Source organism: Budorcas taxicolor, chromosome 20, assembly GCF_023091745.1.
Source record: "Budorcas taxicolor isolate Tak-1 chromosome 20, Takin1.1, whole genome shotgun sequence".
NCBI classification, from domain to species: Eukaryota; Metazoa; Chordata; class Mammalia; order Artiodactyla; family Bovidae; genus Budorcas; species Budorcas taxicolor.
In genome coordinates, this window is record NC_068929.1 from 29,719,562 (window position 1) to 29,733,624 (window position 14,063).

At 43.6% G+C, this 14,063-nt stretch overlaps 1 protein-coding gene across 1 annotated transcript in view; it reads right to left on the minus strand.

The window, feature by feature from the left end:
* ITGA1 (integrin subunit alpha 1) overlaps positions 1 to 14,063 on the minus strand; it is a 164,932-nt gene that overhangs the window by 59,068 nt on the left and 91,801 nt on the right. The window contains exon 8 of the mRNA XM_052658983.1: positions 10,654 to 10,804. Coding sequence (XP_052514943.1) covers positions 10,654 to 10,804 — 151 coding nt within the window. The remainder of the gene's footprint in view (positions 1 to 10,653; positions 10,805 to 14,063) is intronic.

Genomic DNA, 14,063 nt, shown 5'->3' on the forward strand with positions numbered 1-14,063 from the left:
AGACTATTTAGGAAAAAAAATCAAGAGATTGTCAGTATAGGATTTGGGCTGATGGTTACTAGGTGGAGGAAGGCAGGTGATGAATGTGATAAGGCAGGTGGTAAGTTGTCAGAGGACCAAACTAGCTCTTGGTTTGGGTAGTACATTCATGGTTATTACAACGTTATTAAAATAAGTATGCAGGTACAATAATAGACACAGAAACAAACAAAGTGGGCCATGCTTTGACAATGATGAGAATGTCTCCTGAACCAAAGTTCATGATTCATTCAGTTCTCTGCTCCTGAAATCCAAAATGCAAAGGTAACACTCATGAGCTCCGTGCTATTGCTTGATTTTTTTTTTTTTTTAATATCTGACTCCTTAGGGACACGAAGAATTATGACCCTCATGACCAGGATGTTATCAGAATTTTCTAGCTTCACTTTATCTTTAAACAGTAGACATGGATTTGTCTGGCATCATTAACAACAGAGATCTCCATGGTGCTTCCAAAGTCCTGTTACAGAGAAGAGTTGAGTCTCCAATTACAGTTCGGCATCGAGGACCGGGTGGATCTTGGACATGTAGGCAGGTGGGCACAGGTGGAGGCATCCGTGCTGGCTGCTCGGCCCCTGCCTCCCCTCCTCTGAACACATGGCTCCCCCACCTCTCCTCAGCCGCCTGTTCTCAGCCTCCACATGTATTTCCTTACTGTTAGGTTTAGAACGTTAGATTTAAAAACTGACTTTTATTAAGATGGGTATAGCTTTTCACTCGTGGAAGGAAAATAACTAAAATGATTGTTTTAAGTGTTGTTTATGATCTTCGACATACTTGTTTATTTGTATCATAAAACGCACAAACGTTTAGATCAACTCAATCGCTCTGCTGCTGCTAAGTTGCTTCAGTCATGTCCGACTCTGTGCGACCCCTTAGATGGCAGCCCACCAGGCTCCCCCGTCCCTGGGATTCTTCAACCAAGACCACTGGAGTGGGTTGCCATTTCCTTCTCCAATGCATGAAAGTGAAAAGTGAAAGTGAAGTCGCTCAGTCCTGTCTGACTCTTCGCGACTCCATGGACTGCAGCCCACCAGGCTCCTCCGCCCATGGGATTTTCCAGGCAAGAGCACTGGAGTAGGCTGCCATTGCACCCTAAATGTTAACGTGAGAAAAGGAGTTGGGTACCAAGTAGGCAGGCAGGCAGTGCATCATAGTTCTCAAATTTTCCTTCCTAGTGAGAAGGGGGTGGGGGCTTCATTGCTGCTTCTTTCCCCCTGCTGGAGGGCCCAGAGGGAGTATACTACATATCTTTCTGTACCCGGGGGCTTCCTGTGCTCCAGGACCACCAGGGCATTTCTCCAGTTCCCTTGTCAGTTACCTAGCTCCTACACCTGTAAAATGCCCTTGGAGGCAAAATGCCTTACCGTCTGTGACTAACTCTGAACTGCTTTGAAGAAAGCACACCATTTAGGAAAACTAGAGCTAGCCCTAAGGTAAATGGGCACAATTATTCTTGACCACTACGTCCAGATTTATGGAGGAGCTTTCAAATCACACCAGAACACAAAAACTTAGCTCCTGTTTATTTGGCTGAAGAGCAAATGCCAAACATCAGAAGTGGTCTACATTTTAACAGAGACCACTAGTGCTTTTCCCACTTTGGGCTGCTTGACGGGTAAGAGAATGAAATGGAAACGGTAGTAGAGAGTTGGTCAAATGCTCTTCCTGCAGGTGGGTGTCTCACCACAGCAGGGTATACATGCCCCAGAGTAAGATGGAAAAGGCAGAGTCTCTGAGGTCCAGAGTATTTATTACATCCATGGTGTGGGTTTCAGGATCTCTGGCCCTTGCTCAACACCTCATTCTCCACTTGGTCTTCTCTGGACACACTGGTAGACCTCTCTTTTGTTGGCAGTTTTGCTATGCATGAATTTGTTTTAGATTTATAAAAATTCTGTATCGTGTGAAGCCCTCCAAGTCCCCAATGATTTACCTAATTTTTTCTGTAAGTCATTATTTTACCTCCTTGGTTCCTATTTAACATGTTTTAGATTTACTACTGAGTGGACATATTAGCTTCCATTTCACTTATAAACTGATGTAGTTAAAGATACACATAAAATATTGTCTTGAATTATATATAATTGAGCCTCTTAGTTGCAATGTAAATGTTATCAAACATTTAGTGCTTTATGTCACAGGACAGAGACAAGTGGGTAAAGTTCAGTGGGGAAGATGCCCAAGTAACAAGAATAGAAATAAAATGTATACATGTAATATGGCAGTATATATTTAGAAGAAAATATAAGAAGAGAATTCCCACAGAAATTATAAGATAAAAGAATTCTCACAGAATCCACAGGAATTACTGTGACTTGCAGCTAGTTTGAACTATTTTTGCATCACAGAATAAAAATGAAAACAGAGAGAAATGTATTTTGGTCCTTTACCCAAGGATCTGGTAGCTGGTAAAAACATTCTTTTATATGAATCAGAAGAGATACAAAATAATATTTATAAATTACTCCTGTTCACTTAATATGTCAAGCCCAGGCATTTGGTATTCTGCTAATATTTACCTGGAATAGACAGTCAGAATTGAAGCTCCCTTGAGGCAGATGTGTCAAATGTAAAGCATAACGCTCATTTACATGTAGCACAGTGCCTTTTGTGTGCCAGTGAAAGAGATTCTAAGATATTTTCTAACTTCCTTATTTTCATTTGAATGCTGCAGGTGATCCAATTTTACAGCCATTATAATCCCCGCCATCACCATTTAGGGTTAGAATCTGAATATAAAGCAGGCTCCTGCTAATAATGTCTAATATATTCTTGAGTGACAGAACAGAGACCATGCAGAAGGGTCCTCAAATCAGCTCAGCGCCCTCACCAAATCTGGGTGTTTCCCAGGAAGTGTTTGCAGTTTTATCAGAGTGTTTATCTTTTCAGTAGTCAATCTTTTGGACTGGTTGTCTGCCCCCAAAACACATCTCTGAGTTGTTCAGGATCAAATGGTGAGGGAAAAAAGATGGAGAAGGAGGAAGAGTCCAGGCCATAACAGGGCTAGACCCCCAAGAATATTTGATCTTATCGTGAAGAGGTGTGGAGAAATTCCTGAAACCTTTCTATGTAAATACACAAGGAGAAGAATTAAAATAACTGTCTTATTTCCTAGTTTGGTATAAATTAAAAAACACATATTAGGTTCACTTGGAAAATATATGAATTGGGAAAATAACAAATAATTGTTGCTAAACTGAAATTTCCCTATACTTTTGTTTATACCATTTCAAAGAGCAATTTGATACTAATTCATTGATTAAAATGGGGAAGAGACTCATGATTTTATGGTTCTCCAGGAAGGTTAATGCAATCATGAGACCTCTTTTTGACCATATAAGAGGCAAAATGTGAATTATCAACCAAGGATCCAACAAAGGGAAACAGATTTAAGCGCAAGAAATACTGAATATGCAGTTAGGTATAATGCAAGAGTGATATAAAATTCACTTAAAATTAAGAAACAATGAAATGATAGATACTTTAATTCCACTGAAGTTTTCCTAATGCTAATGCTGCTGATGATTAATTCAGCTCATAGCCTGCATCTATAGTACCTGCAATGCTAGACTATATCCTCTGGGAGGAAACTGAACAAATGATGGCATCTCTGGTACCTGGTTGTGTGGGACAAACTGGGCATGTGCTGGCTTTGCATACTAAAGAGACCAGGCATAGTCTCTACCTGTGGACAGTATCTCTGAGTGAAGACTGGGCCATGAGGAATTATCCTCAACACCGGAAAAGATCAAAATAGCTGTAGTGTATGAGGAAACAGACAGAACAGGCTCCATCTGGAAAGCAAGACTCCATATTGGGCTGGACTGTGGACTTTGAGCTATATGCCCAGGATCTATGGAAACGACATACCAACTGGAAAACCAGACCCCCTGGATGGAACCCCAGGGCTCATACCTAGACTCTCCATTGCCTAAAAGAATACCCTAATAATCTGTGTAACCAAATAGAATCATAAATTCTATTATGCTTATTGGGGTATGACCACAGGCCTATTGATAATTGTCTACTGTTAACTACCTAGGCTTAAGGCATATGAATCACGGGTTAACTTTGATTCTATCTTTCCCTTCCTTTGTTCAGACTCGTTTCAGGGAATCTGGGGAGGTGGGACTGGGCACGTACACTTAGGGTATATGGGCTTCCCTGGTGGCTCAGAGGGTAAAGCGTCTGCCTACAATGTGGGAGACCCGGGTTCGATCCCTGGGTTGGGAAGATCCCTTGGAGAAAGAAATCACAGCCCACTCCAGTACTCATGCCTGGAAAATCCCATGGACTGAGAAGCCTGGTAGGCTACAGTCCATGGGGTTGCAAAGAGTTGGACATGACTGAGCAACTTCACGTCACTTAAGGTATATAAGGTTTTCACAAAAACTGGTCGGGGTCCTTGGCTAAGAGGAGACTCTGCCTTGGGCCTGCCGGTGTAATAAACTGCACTTCACTATCTGCATTGTCCTTCTGAGTGAGTTTGTTTCCCAGAATGTGTGGCTACAACATTTGGTGCGTGGGCTGGGAAACCCCTCACTTTGAGGAGACAAGTCTCATTTGAGGCCACCCTGAAGCTCTGTGGCTTGAATCTCCTAGAGGGTGGAAGGTGCCTCGCCCCTCTGGAAGAATTCAGCCTTTCAACGCCCGGTTTCTTCGCTTTGGCAGGTAGTGAATGGCAGCAAGGAGAAGGCAATGGCACCCAACTCCAGTACTCTTGCCTGGAAAATCCCATGGACGAAGGAGCCTAGTGGGCTGCAGTCCATGGGGTTGCTAAGAGTCGGACACGACTGAGCAACTTCACTTTCACTTTTCACTTTCATGCATTGGAGAAGGAAATGGCAACCCACTCCAGTGTTCTTGCCTGGAAAATCCCAGGGATGGGGGAGCCTGATGGGCTGCTGTCTCTGGGGTTGCACAGAGTCGGACATGACTGAAGCGACTTAGCAGCAGCAGTAGCAGCAGAATGGCAGCAAGGAAACTGAGCGCTCAGGTGAGGAGGAACCCACCTGTCAGGGTGGAAGAGGGGGTCTGATCACCCCCCTGGGAGGGACAGGAAGGAGTGGGGACCCACAGGAGCCTGGAATAGACAAGAGGCAATTGCTTGGTACACAGGTTGATGAGTGTGTTAAGGCTTAGGAAGGAAATTTGTGAATGTCATTTAGGAGGTGGTGTCCGCGCCATCTTAGGGAAAATTATTACCAAGCAATCACCAGGGGATTGTTAGGAGAAGAAACTTGGTCTTTGTGTGCACATATTCTGCCCTTCCCAAGGAGGTGTCCCATCTGTGTGAAACTCTTGACCGCCTCGGAATTGTCAGGCTAGAAGGCAGGGGATACATAAGTGAGTATGAACTGGCTTTTCTGAAGATGGCTTGGGATGTGGGATATTTAACCCATCTGTGTTTTTATCCGCACCTGATCAAACCCACCAGGGCAGAACGGACTTTAAAAGTTAAGGGAGAAACAGTCTTGGACCACGTGGTGTTCTGGTTCGGCCGTGACAACTGGCAGGTGAAGACACACTGATCCCCCTTCTCCCTCTGGGATCTGGCAGGTAAGGCTCTTCTCACCCCAATTAGGAAGGAGGCGGAATGACAATATAAATGTTTCATTGAATAGAAATAACAGAAGTACATAGGGTACCAAGAACTTTGTAGTCAGAATGAAAAGGAAAAGTAGAAGAAGGTCTGAGAAGGTAAGCAAGATGGGAGGAAGTGAATTTATGGCAACTGTGCATGATTAAAAATGTAAAGAAGGGATTTGGAGGAGGCTATGGGGTGAAGATGAAGCCTAACTGCCTCCACAGACTCTGTGAGGTCAAAGCCCCCTGTGGGAGTAGGATGGCCACCAGAGGACACCATGAACAGTGGAAGCAGTCTATACAGTAGTCACAGGAGAGCCAGGACACCCGGATCAATATCCATACACTGACTCATGGCTAGGGTTAGCTCAAGATGCTCCTACCTGGACGAGGTTCTGTATCCAGAAGGGAAGGGCAAAAATATTAATGGCACAAAAATTGACTGATGATAAAAAAGTAAATTCTACAGGATTTGGACAGTGCCGACCTGACCCCTCCCCCATACTGGATAATGATGCTCCTCCCTCAGTGCTCCACCAGGACTGGAGGCTGCCTTGATGCCCGATCCAGGGCCAGGTGAAGTTCCTGCAGCAGCTGCTGCTCCTCCGCCAGCTCTTCCCGAGGTCGTAGAGCCGCCACCTCGGGAGGCTCCTATCCCAGTGACAGAAGCCTCTGGCCAACACTTCCAGGATTCAGCTCTAGCTGAACCACTCAAGCTATACCTGCCTCTCCCAGTGAGTTTGATAAGAAGGGGAGGGAGATGCTGGAATTAAGCACAGATATCGCTCTGCCAGAGAGCTGGAGGGAACGAAAGTGAACAGACAAGAGACTTACAATGCTAGCTGCTGCTCTGGGAAGGTCTATCTTGGGCCCTCCAGAAAACCTCCTCTGCCCCAGGGACAGGACAGTCCTTCAACTGGTCCCAACAGAGGCCCCGGGCCCTGTTACAGCCAAACCAGTGTGCCTGGTGCCGAGGTTTTGGCCACTGGAAGAATGAATGCTCTAAGGCAAGGAAGGAGAAGGAAGATCCCGCCATTGTGGGGCTTGCTGGCTTGGTAATTAAATAGGGTTGTCGGGGCTCAGAGATATTAGGTCCCTGAGAGCCCATGGTAACCTTCAAAGTGGGGTAGCAAACATTCTTGAGTGCCCAGTACCCCTGTTAGGAAAGAGACTTGCTCTCCATACTAGGAGCACAAGTGACTTTCTCCCTGGAGGAGAGGCCCACCTTCTGGATGGACACTATGATTTATTTGCTCTTTCTCTCAATAACCCCCCAAGATAAGTGGAGGTTGCTTGAGCCTCCGAAGGAAGAACCAGGTGGGCTGGAAGAGCATGAGAGAGAGTTAACTCAATTATTCCCTGAGGTCTGGGTGGAGGATACCCCCCTACCCCCAACCAGGCTGGCTAAATAGAGGCCCAGGCTGGCAGGCTACCCCACATCAATAGATTGAAACAAGCAGGCATTCTGGTAGAGTGCCAGTCGACTTGGAATATGCCAATCCTGCCAGTCAAAAAGGAAGGAGGACAGGACTACAGGCCTGATCTCAGGCTAGTCAACCAGGCTACTGTGACTTTACACCCCACTGTTCCAAACCCCTATACCTTACTTAGCCTCCTCCCGCCGAGGACTAAAGTTTATACTCGCCTAGATCTCAAGGATGCCTTCTTCTGCGTATGCCTCGCCCCAGCATCACAGCCCATCTTTGCCTTTGAATGGGAAGATCCAGTCAGGGGCACCAAACAACGGCTCACCTGGACTCCCCCACAAGGGTTTAAGAATTTCCCAACCATCTTTGGGAAAGCCTTGGCTTCTTGGTGGACTCATTTCACCTGGAAAAGTACAGATGTTGGCTCCTACAATACTTGGATGACCTGCTGATGGCTGCCAAGACCAAGAAAAAATGCTGGGAAGGGACAAAAACACTGCTCCAGCTGCTGATGGAAGCAGGTTACCGGGGGTCGAAGAAGAAGGCACAGATCTGCAAGGAGGAGGTAAGGTATCTGGGGTTTGTCTTAAAGAAGGACACAAGGTTCCAGACCCTAATTGGGTCTTATATACTGATGACACTAGTGTGATAAAATAAGGACAATGGCTGTTAGGTTAGCCAAAGTGGAATTATTGGTACCCGAGGAGCTGGCACACACTCTAGTAAGCCACACACACCAAGTGACCCACCTAGGCCATGCTGCCTGCTCACAGGTTAATGCTATCTCTCGGCACAGACAAAAACCTCCGGAGCTTCAGCTGAAAGGCACGCTGCCCTTAGAACACCTGGGAGTGGACTTCACTGAAATGAAACCTCACCGACGCTACTGTTACCTGCTGGTTATGGTATGTACGTTCTTGGGATGGGTAGAAGCTTTTCCTACCTGGACTGAAAGAGCATCAGAAGTAGCCTGGTGCCTGCTTAGGGAAATAGTTCCCACATTTGGATTTCCTACCAGCACTGGGTCAGACAATGGCCTTGCTTTCATAGCTGATTTAGTACAACAAGCAAGCAAAACTGTAAACATCAAATAAAAACTGCACACTGCATATAGGCCCAGAGTTCTGAGATGGTGGAATGAACCAACCGGACACTTAAAGAGACTCTCCAAGTGGAACATAGAGACTGACTGCTCCTGGGTGGACTTGCTTCTGACGGCTCTGCTCAGACTCAGGATGACCCCATGGTCCCAAGGCTATTCTCCAAACAAAATTGTGTATGGGAGGCCCCCTCCCATAATAAAACAGAGGTCAACAAATTTGCCTCAGGTAAGGGGAGATGGGATTTCACAGCAGATGGAACTGGGTAAGGTAATAAATCGGGTAACTAAGTTTGTACAAGAAAGGGTGTTTGTACAAGAAAGGGTGCCCTTGGGGAACAGATTCACGAATTTGTGCCTGGGGATCAGGTGTGGGTCAAGGACTGGAAACGTGACTCCTTGGCCCCACATTGAAAGGGTCCATATACTGTTCTAACCACTCCCACGGCAGTTAAAGTCGCAGGTGTCACTCCCTGGATCCTCCACAGGAGTGTGAAGAGAGCATACCACGCAGATCCGGAGGACGCCGAGTGGACTATACGAAAGGACCCCACTGGTTTCCACGAAACCAAGATCATCTTAAAGAAGAAAAAGTGAAGCTACAATTAACTGCTGCTACAAGGCTTGCTGGTATCATCTTGAGACTAACCATAGTTTCAGCACAAGGAGGGACCTGTGCTATAGTTAATGTTGAATGTTGTGTACTTATTCCTGCTTTATCTGGCAACATATCAGCCACCCTAGATGACATGAAAGGTCAGGTAAAAGCTATGTCTGATGATGATCTTTCTTTTTGGACTTTGGTCTGATTTTGGGTGAAGGGTGATTAGTGGAAAACTATATTTACCATTGTTATAGTTGCCTTGATAGTTCTGCTTTGCGGATCCTGCATTTTATAATGTATTATGAAGTTTGTAACCCAGAGGTTGGTGTCATTCTCCCAAATTGGCAGTCAGAGAGTCAGGGTGCAATATATCCCTATGAATGATGCTCATACTATGAGTTAAGAGCATCAAGAGAGGGGAATGTAGGAGGAAACAGACAGAACAGGCTCCATCTGGAAAGCAGGACTCCATCTTGGGCTGGACTGTGGACTTTGAGCTATATGCCCAGGATCTATGGAAACGACATACCAACTGGAAAACCAGACCCCCTGGATGGAACCCCAGGGCTCATACCTAGACTCTCCATTGTCTACAAGAATACCCTAATTATCTGTGTAACCAAATAGAATCATAAATTCTATTATGCTTATTGGGGTATGACCACAGGCCTATTGATAATTGTCTACTGTTAACTACCTAGGCTTAAAGCATATGAATCACGGGTTAACTTTGATTCTATCTTCCCCTTCCTTTGTTCAGACTCGTTTCAGGGAATCTGGGGAGGTGGGTTTGGGCACGTACACTTAGGGTATATAAAGTTTTCAAAAACTGGCTGGGGTCCTTGGCTAAGAAGAGACTCTGCCTTGGGCTGCCGGTGTAATAAACTGCACTCCACTGTCTGCATGGTCCTGAGTGAGTCTGTTTCCTGGAATGTGTGGCTAAAACAGTAGTAGCAGGAGAGGTAATGATGGGTTGAATAATAATTGGCAAATGATAACTTAAAGAAGTAACAACAAGAGGAGTGAGAAATGATGGAATGTTGTATTTTTTTAAAATCTTATACCCTAAATGAAAAAGAAAATGTTGCAACTGTTTATAACCTATCACCTTGGTTATAAAATAAGAAATAGGCACCTTGCCTCAGGGAAGCAGTGACTCAATTGTGTGTTCTGGGGCTTCATCAAGGATGAATCTCTCTTTCTTCCCTACCTACAGTTGGCTGGGGTGTCTTTCACTGTTCACACTTTTGAACGGAAAAAGGGAAATATCACTGACTAAATGCTGAAAAGCAAATTGTGGGTAATAGCTGTTACTGCGAGTTGGTGATGCGCAGGAAAGCCTGGCATGCTGCTGTCCATGGGGGTCACAAAGAGTTGGACACAACTGAGCCACTGAACTGAATGAACTGAACTATAAATAAAAAGCATTTTGTTGAAAAGCAATTTTGGTTGAACTTTTAGAGTTCTGAAATCTTTCATTCTCTATTTAAAAAAAAAAAATCAATTTAAGAAACCCCCTCCCCCAAGGCTGAAGGCATATGTTCTCCATCCATCCCTCCATCTTTTCCCTTTCTCTTCCTCTTTCCCCTCCCTATTTCTGTCACTTTCTTTCTTTCTCCCTCCCTCACTTGCTTCTTCTTATGCATTTTCTCCCTTCTCCCTCCTCAGCCTTTCCTCATTTCTCCCTTCCTTTCTTGCAGTGATTGTTTGCTGAGCCTCCAGTTGTCGGACACTATGTTGAAGACACAAAAGGGGCAAGTCCTAATCCTGCCTCCACAGAGTTTACTTCCAAATGGAGACACTTCTGTTTTACAACCTTGCTTGCATAACTCTCATAAAATAATCACGATATGCACACACCAGAGCCCGAAAGCCATCTCTAGCCCCGTACTTACAGCTATGGAAAACCGCTGAATGCTTTCATCCTCACAGTCCTGGATGACCTTATTCAGCCGGTGGTTGTCATGGGACTCGCCATCTGTCACAATCACCATGACTTTTTTAACCCCTCTTCGGGCACCCCGGGCTTCAGTGAAAGCCTCTTTCCTGAAATAATCACAGACAAAAGAGGAGCAATTCAAACATCAGCCCAAGTTTAGGCAAAGTGATCAACAAAATGGAAACACTACCAGCTCCAGGGAGCCCATTAACATTGACTCCCATTGTTCAAGCCAGGAGCCGTGATGCTCATTGTTTGTAATAGGTTGAGATTTATTCCAGATGATGGAGAGGTTACCATTTTGCTAATCACCATTTATCCCTTGTGGGATATGTTGTTTATCCAAAAGGCAGCAGTCCTTCATTCTTTGGAAATTTCAAAGGGAAGGTGTTGACTGGAGCATACAGAAGGTTTAAAGAAGGTCAGATTTTAAATACTCTCCTAGCCCCACCTTTCTCTGTAAACACTCCTTGTCTCACTTGACAGTCCTCTTTCTGTCTGCTTTTGGCAGAAGCTTTTGCTTTAGCTCTCACTTTCCACACCTAGTCTGACATTCACAGAAGAGTGTGGCCATCTTCTGAGCTACAGAGTGGGTGTGGAAGAAAACAGAGTATCAGCATGGCTATGAGTGCTTGAGAGTGCACTTGGATATGGGGTAAAATTTAGGCATAGGAATTAGACTGCAGATGGCAGTGGTCTGAGTCAGTGACAGAGTTGGATTCATGGGGCAAAGAGGGTTTGGCTAGCTATGAAAGGTTTGGTCTGAATTAAGTTTGAGGACAAAGGCTGCTGGGGATGAGGTAGGAGGAGGTGGTATGGAGAGAAAGGAAATGCTGCGCTAACTTCAAAAAGGGAATTTTGATTTAATTCAACAAGTATTTATGGAAAGTGATGGAAGATACGGGAAACTGACAGTTTTTGTTTGCTTTGTATCTTCTGCATGTGCACACACACACAAAGAGGCACACTTTCCCTTTATTAATTTCTTTTACTCACTTCACATTCCCCTCTGGAGTCTTGCACAAGAAGAGTACACTTTACTTAGGACTAAAACAATGAATGGATTTCACATAATATTTTTTTTTAGATTTTGGTATAAAATTTACCAATCATTGTACTGAATAGTCTATTTAAATATTTTACTTTGGTCAAAAGAAAATAAGAAAACAAAAGAAAGATAAATATTTCACTCTGGTCATGAGGACAAACAGCTGCAGTTTAGAATACACCAAAGAAACACCTCTTGTTTTAACCTCCCAATGGTTTGCCATGATAAACATTAGTTCTACTGTAGATATACAGTAAATGCACAGTAGCGGGTATCTTGTGAGGAGGGAGAGAGGATTCTGGTGATGTGAGCAAAACAATGTCATCTGTCTTGTTTTCCCTTTAAAAGGACTTACAGCAAATATGACAAGATGTTAAGAACTGTTGATTTTGTTTGATGTGTACATAGAATTTTGTTGTACTATTTTTTTTTTTTAATTTTCAATTTTTCCTACAATTTTCAAAAGAGAAAAAGAAGCTTTTTTTTTTTTTAATATTGACCACTGGGGAACTGTGTATCTCTGCCCTCTATACCAGACCAACAGATTTTTTACTTCTTTCTATGTATAAAGGTGAAAAATAGATGTTAAATTCTAGTCTTTAAATGAAATGTGGACATGGGTATGATGAGATATCAATCCTGTTTACAATTCTGATTCCTTTTCAGCAGGTGTCCCCAGCCTCCAGGATCAAATGCTTGATGATACGAGGTGGAGCTAATATAATAATAACAGAAATAAGGTGCACAATAAATGTAATGCACTTTAGTGATCCTGAAACCATCCTCCTCCTGCCCAGTCTGTGGAAGATTGTTTTCCATGAAACCAGTCCCTGGTGCTGAAAAGGCTGGGGACCATTATCTTAGAAGATTTCCAAAATCTCCTGACTCTCTTGAAGATCAAGGCCATAACTGAATGAACATCAGCTGAAGGTGATGATTAAAAGATGTTCCTTAAAGAAAATCTGGTAGCTCTGAAACCAGGACTGGCTTTCTATGGGTAGCAGTGGCAGAGCTCATGTGTATACCCTTTATGTTTCAAATAGCTCCTGCAAATTGTGTTTGACCCCCATTTACCACAATCCATTATTCTCTCTTTAAAGTAAGCATTGAACAGTCTGCATGGTTTTATACATTAATATACCCCAAGAGAATCCCTTTCTTTGGGACAGGAGAATCCAGGCTTTATGAGTAAATAATGTGAAGCAACGAAAAGAAAGACAATTTGGGGTAGGGATAAGGGGACACAAAAATATGTTTAACTAGGAAACACTGAAAATGGAAGTAAGGATTCTAAATATTTAGAAATACTGTTTGAACTGATCCTGCCTGAAAGGAATAAAGAACAATTAAACATGCAAAACTAATGCATAAGAAGAGTACTTAGCAATATCATTATGGAGTTTTATTTATATACAAAGCTCAATAAACTCTATGTCCCACAGCTAGACCCTCTGAAAACACAGAGGCAAAGCCATATAGGGACATGGTATTTAGAGTGGTATTTATGCAGGAGCAAATGCAGTCAGAATATTTGTCAGTGAGTTTTCAAAGATGAATATTCATTCTTAAGTGGTTTCCTTTGGAGGACACAGCTCCCTACAGGCTCAGAGTTTCAAAGAACAGTTTGATTTACTTTGAATGTACAGCCACATTTAGTCAATTATTTAAGAATGCACACTCAGCACACCTAAACAAGTGCACTTCTGTGCATGCAAAACTGGTGATCCTATGGGCAGGTAAATGTAAAATTACTCCATCTGTTTGTGGTTATTTTTCTCACGGGCCCCATATTAACTATAACCACATGCTTTTGTAACATTTATGAGTGTGAAGTGGAACATGAAATTTAAAATTTTTGAAGATCAAATCCATTTTTTGGAGTATCCATATTAACCATTTTAGCCTTCTTAGAACATGAATCTTAACTGGCAGATAGAATGAGAGGACGGGTTTTTCAGAGGCAGGTGAGTCCAGAAGTTGAAGGCTCTTAAGAGAAGGATCCTTAACATTAGTCATACTGCTCATCAGATTTCCTGTGATTTTGGTACTGTTTAGTTTTTGTTCGAAAGCTTTCATGGTGACTAAGGGGGAGGAATAAGCAAAAGAGCTGAGTGGGATCAGAAAAAATACAGAAAAGAGGATGCTCTACACTGTAAGGAAAGGACAGTTCTGTAGATTCTTGTAGAATGCAACTCAGCCAGAATGGATTATGTGTGCTCCATGGAGGAGACTGCAGAAGGGAGGAAAGGAGGAATGTCAATTAGAGGGAATTTGGGGAAAGTGAGGAAGGAAAAGAGAGGGTACCAATGATGAAATCC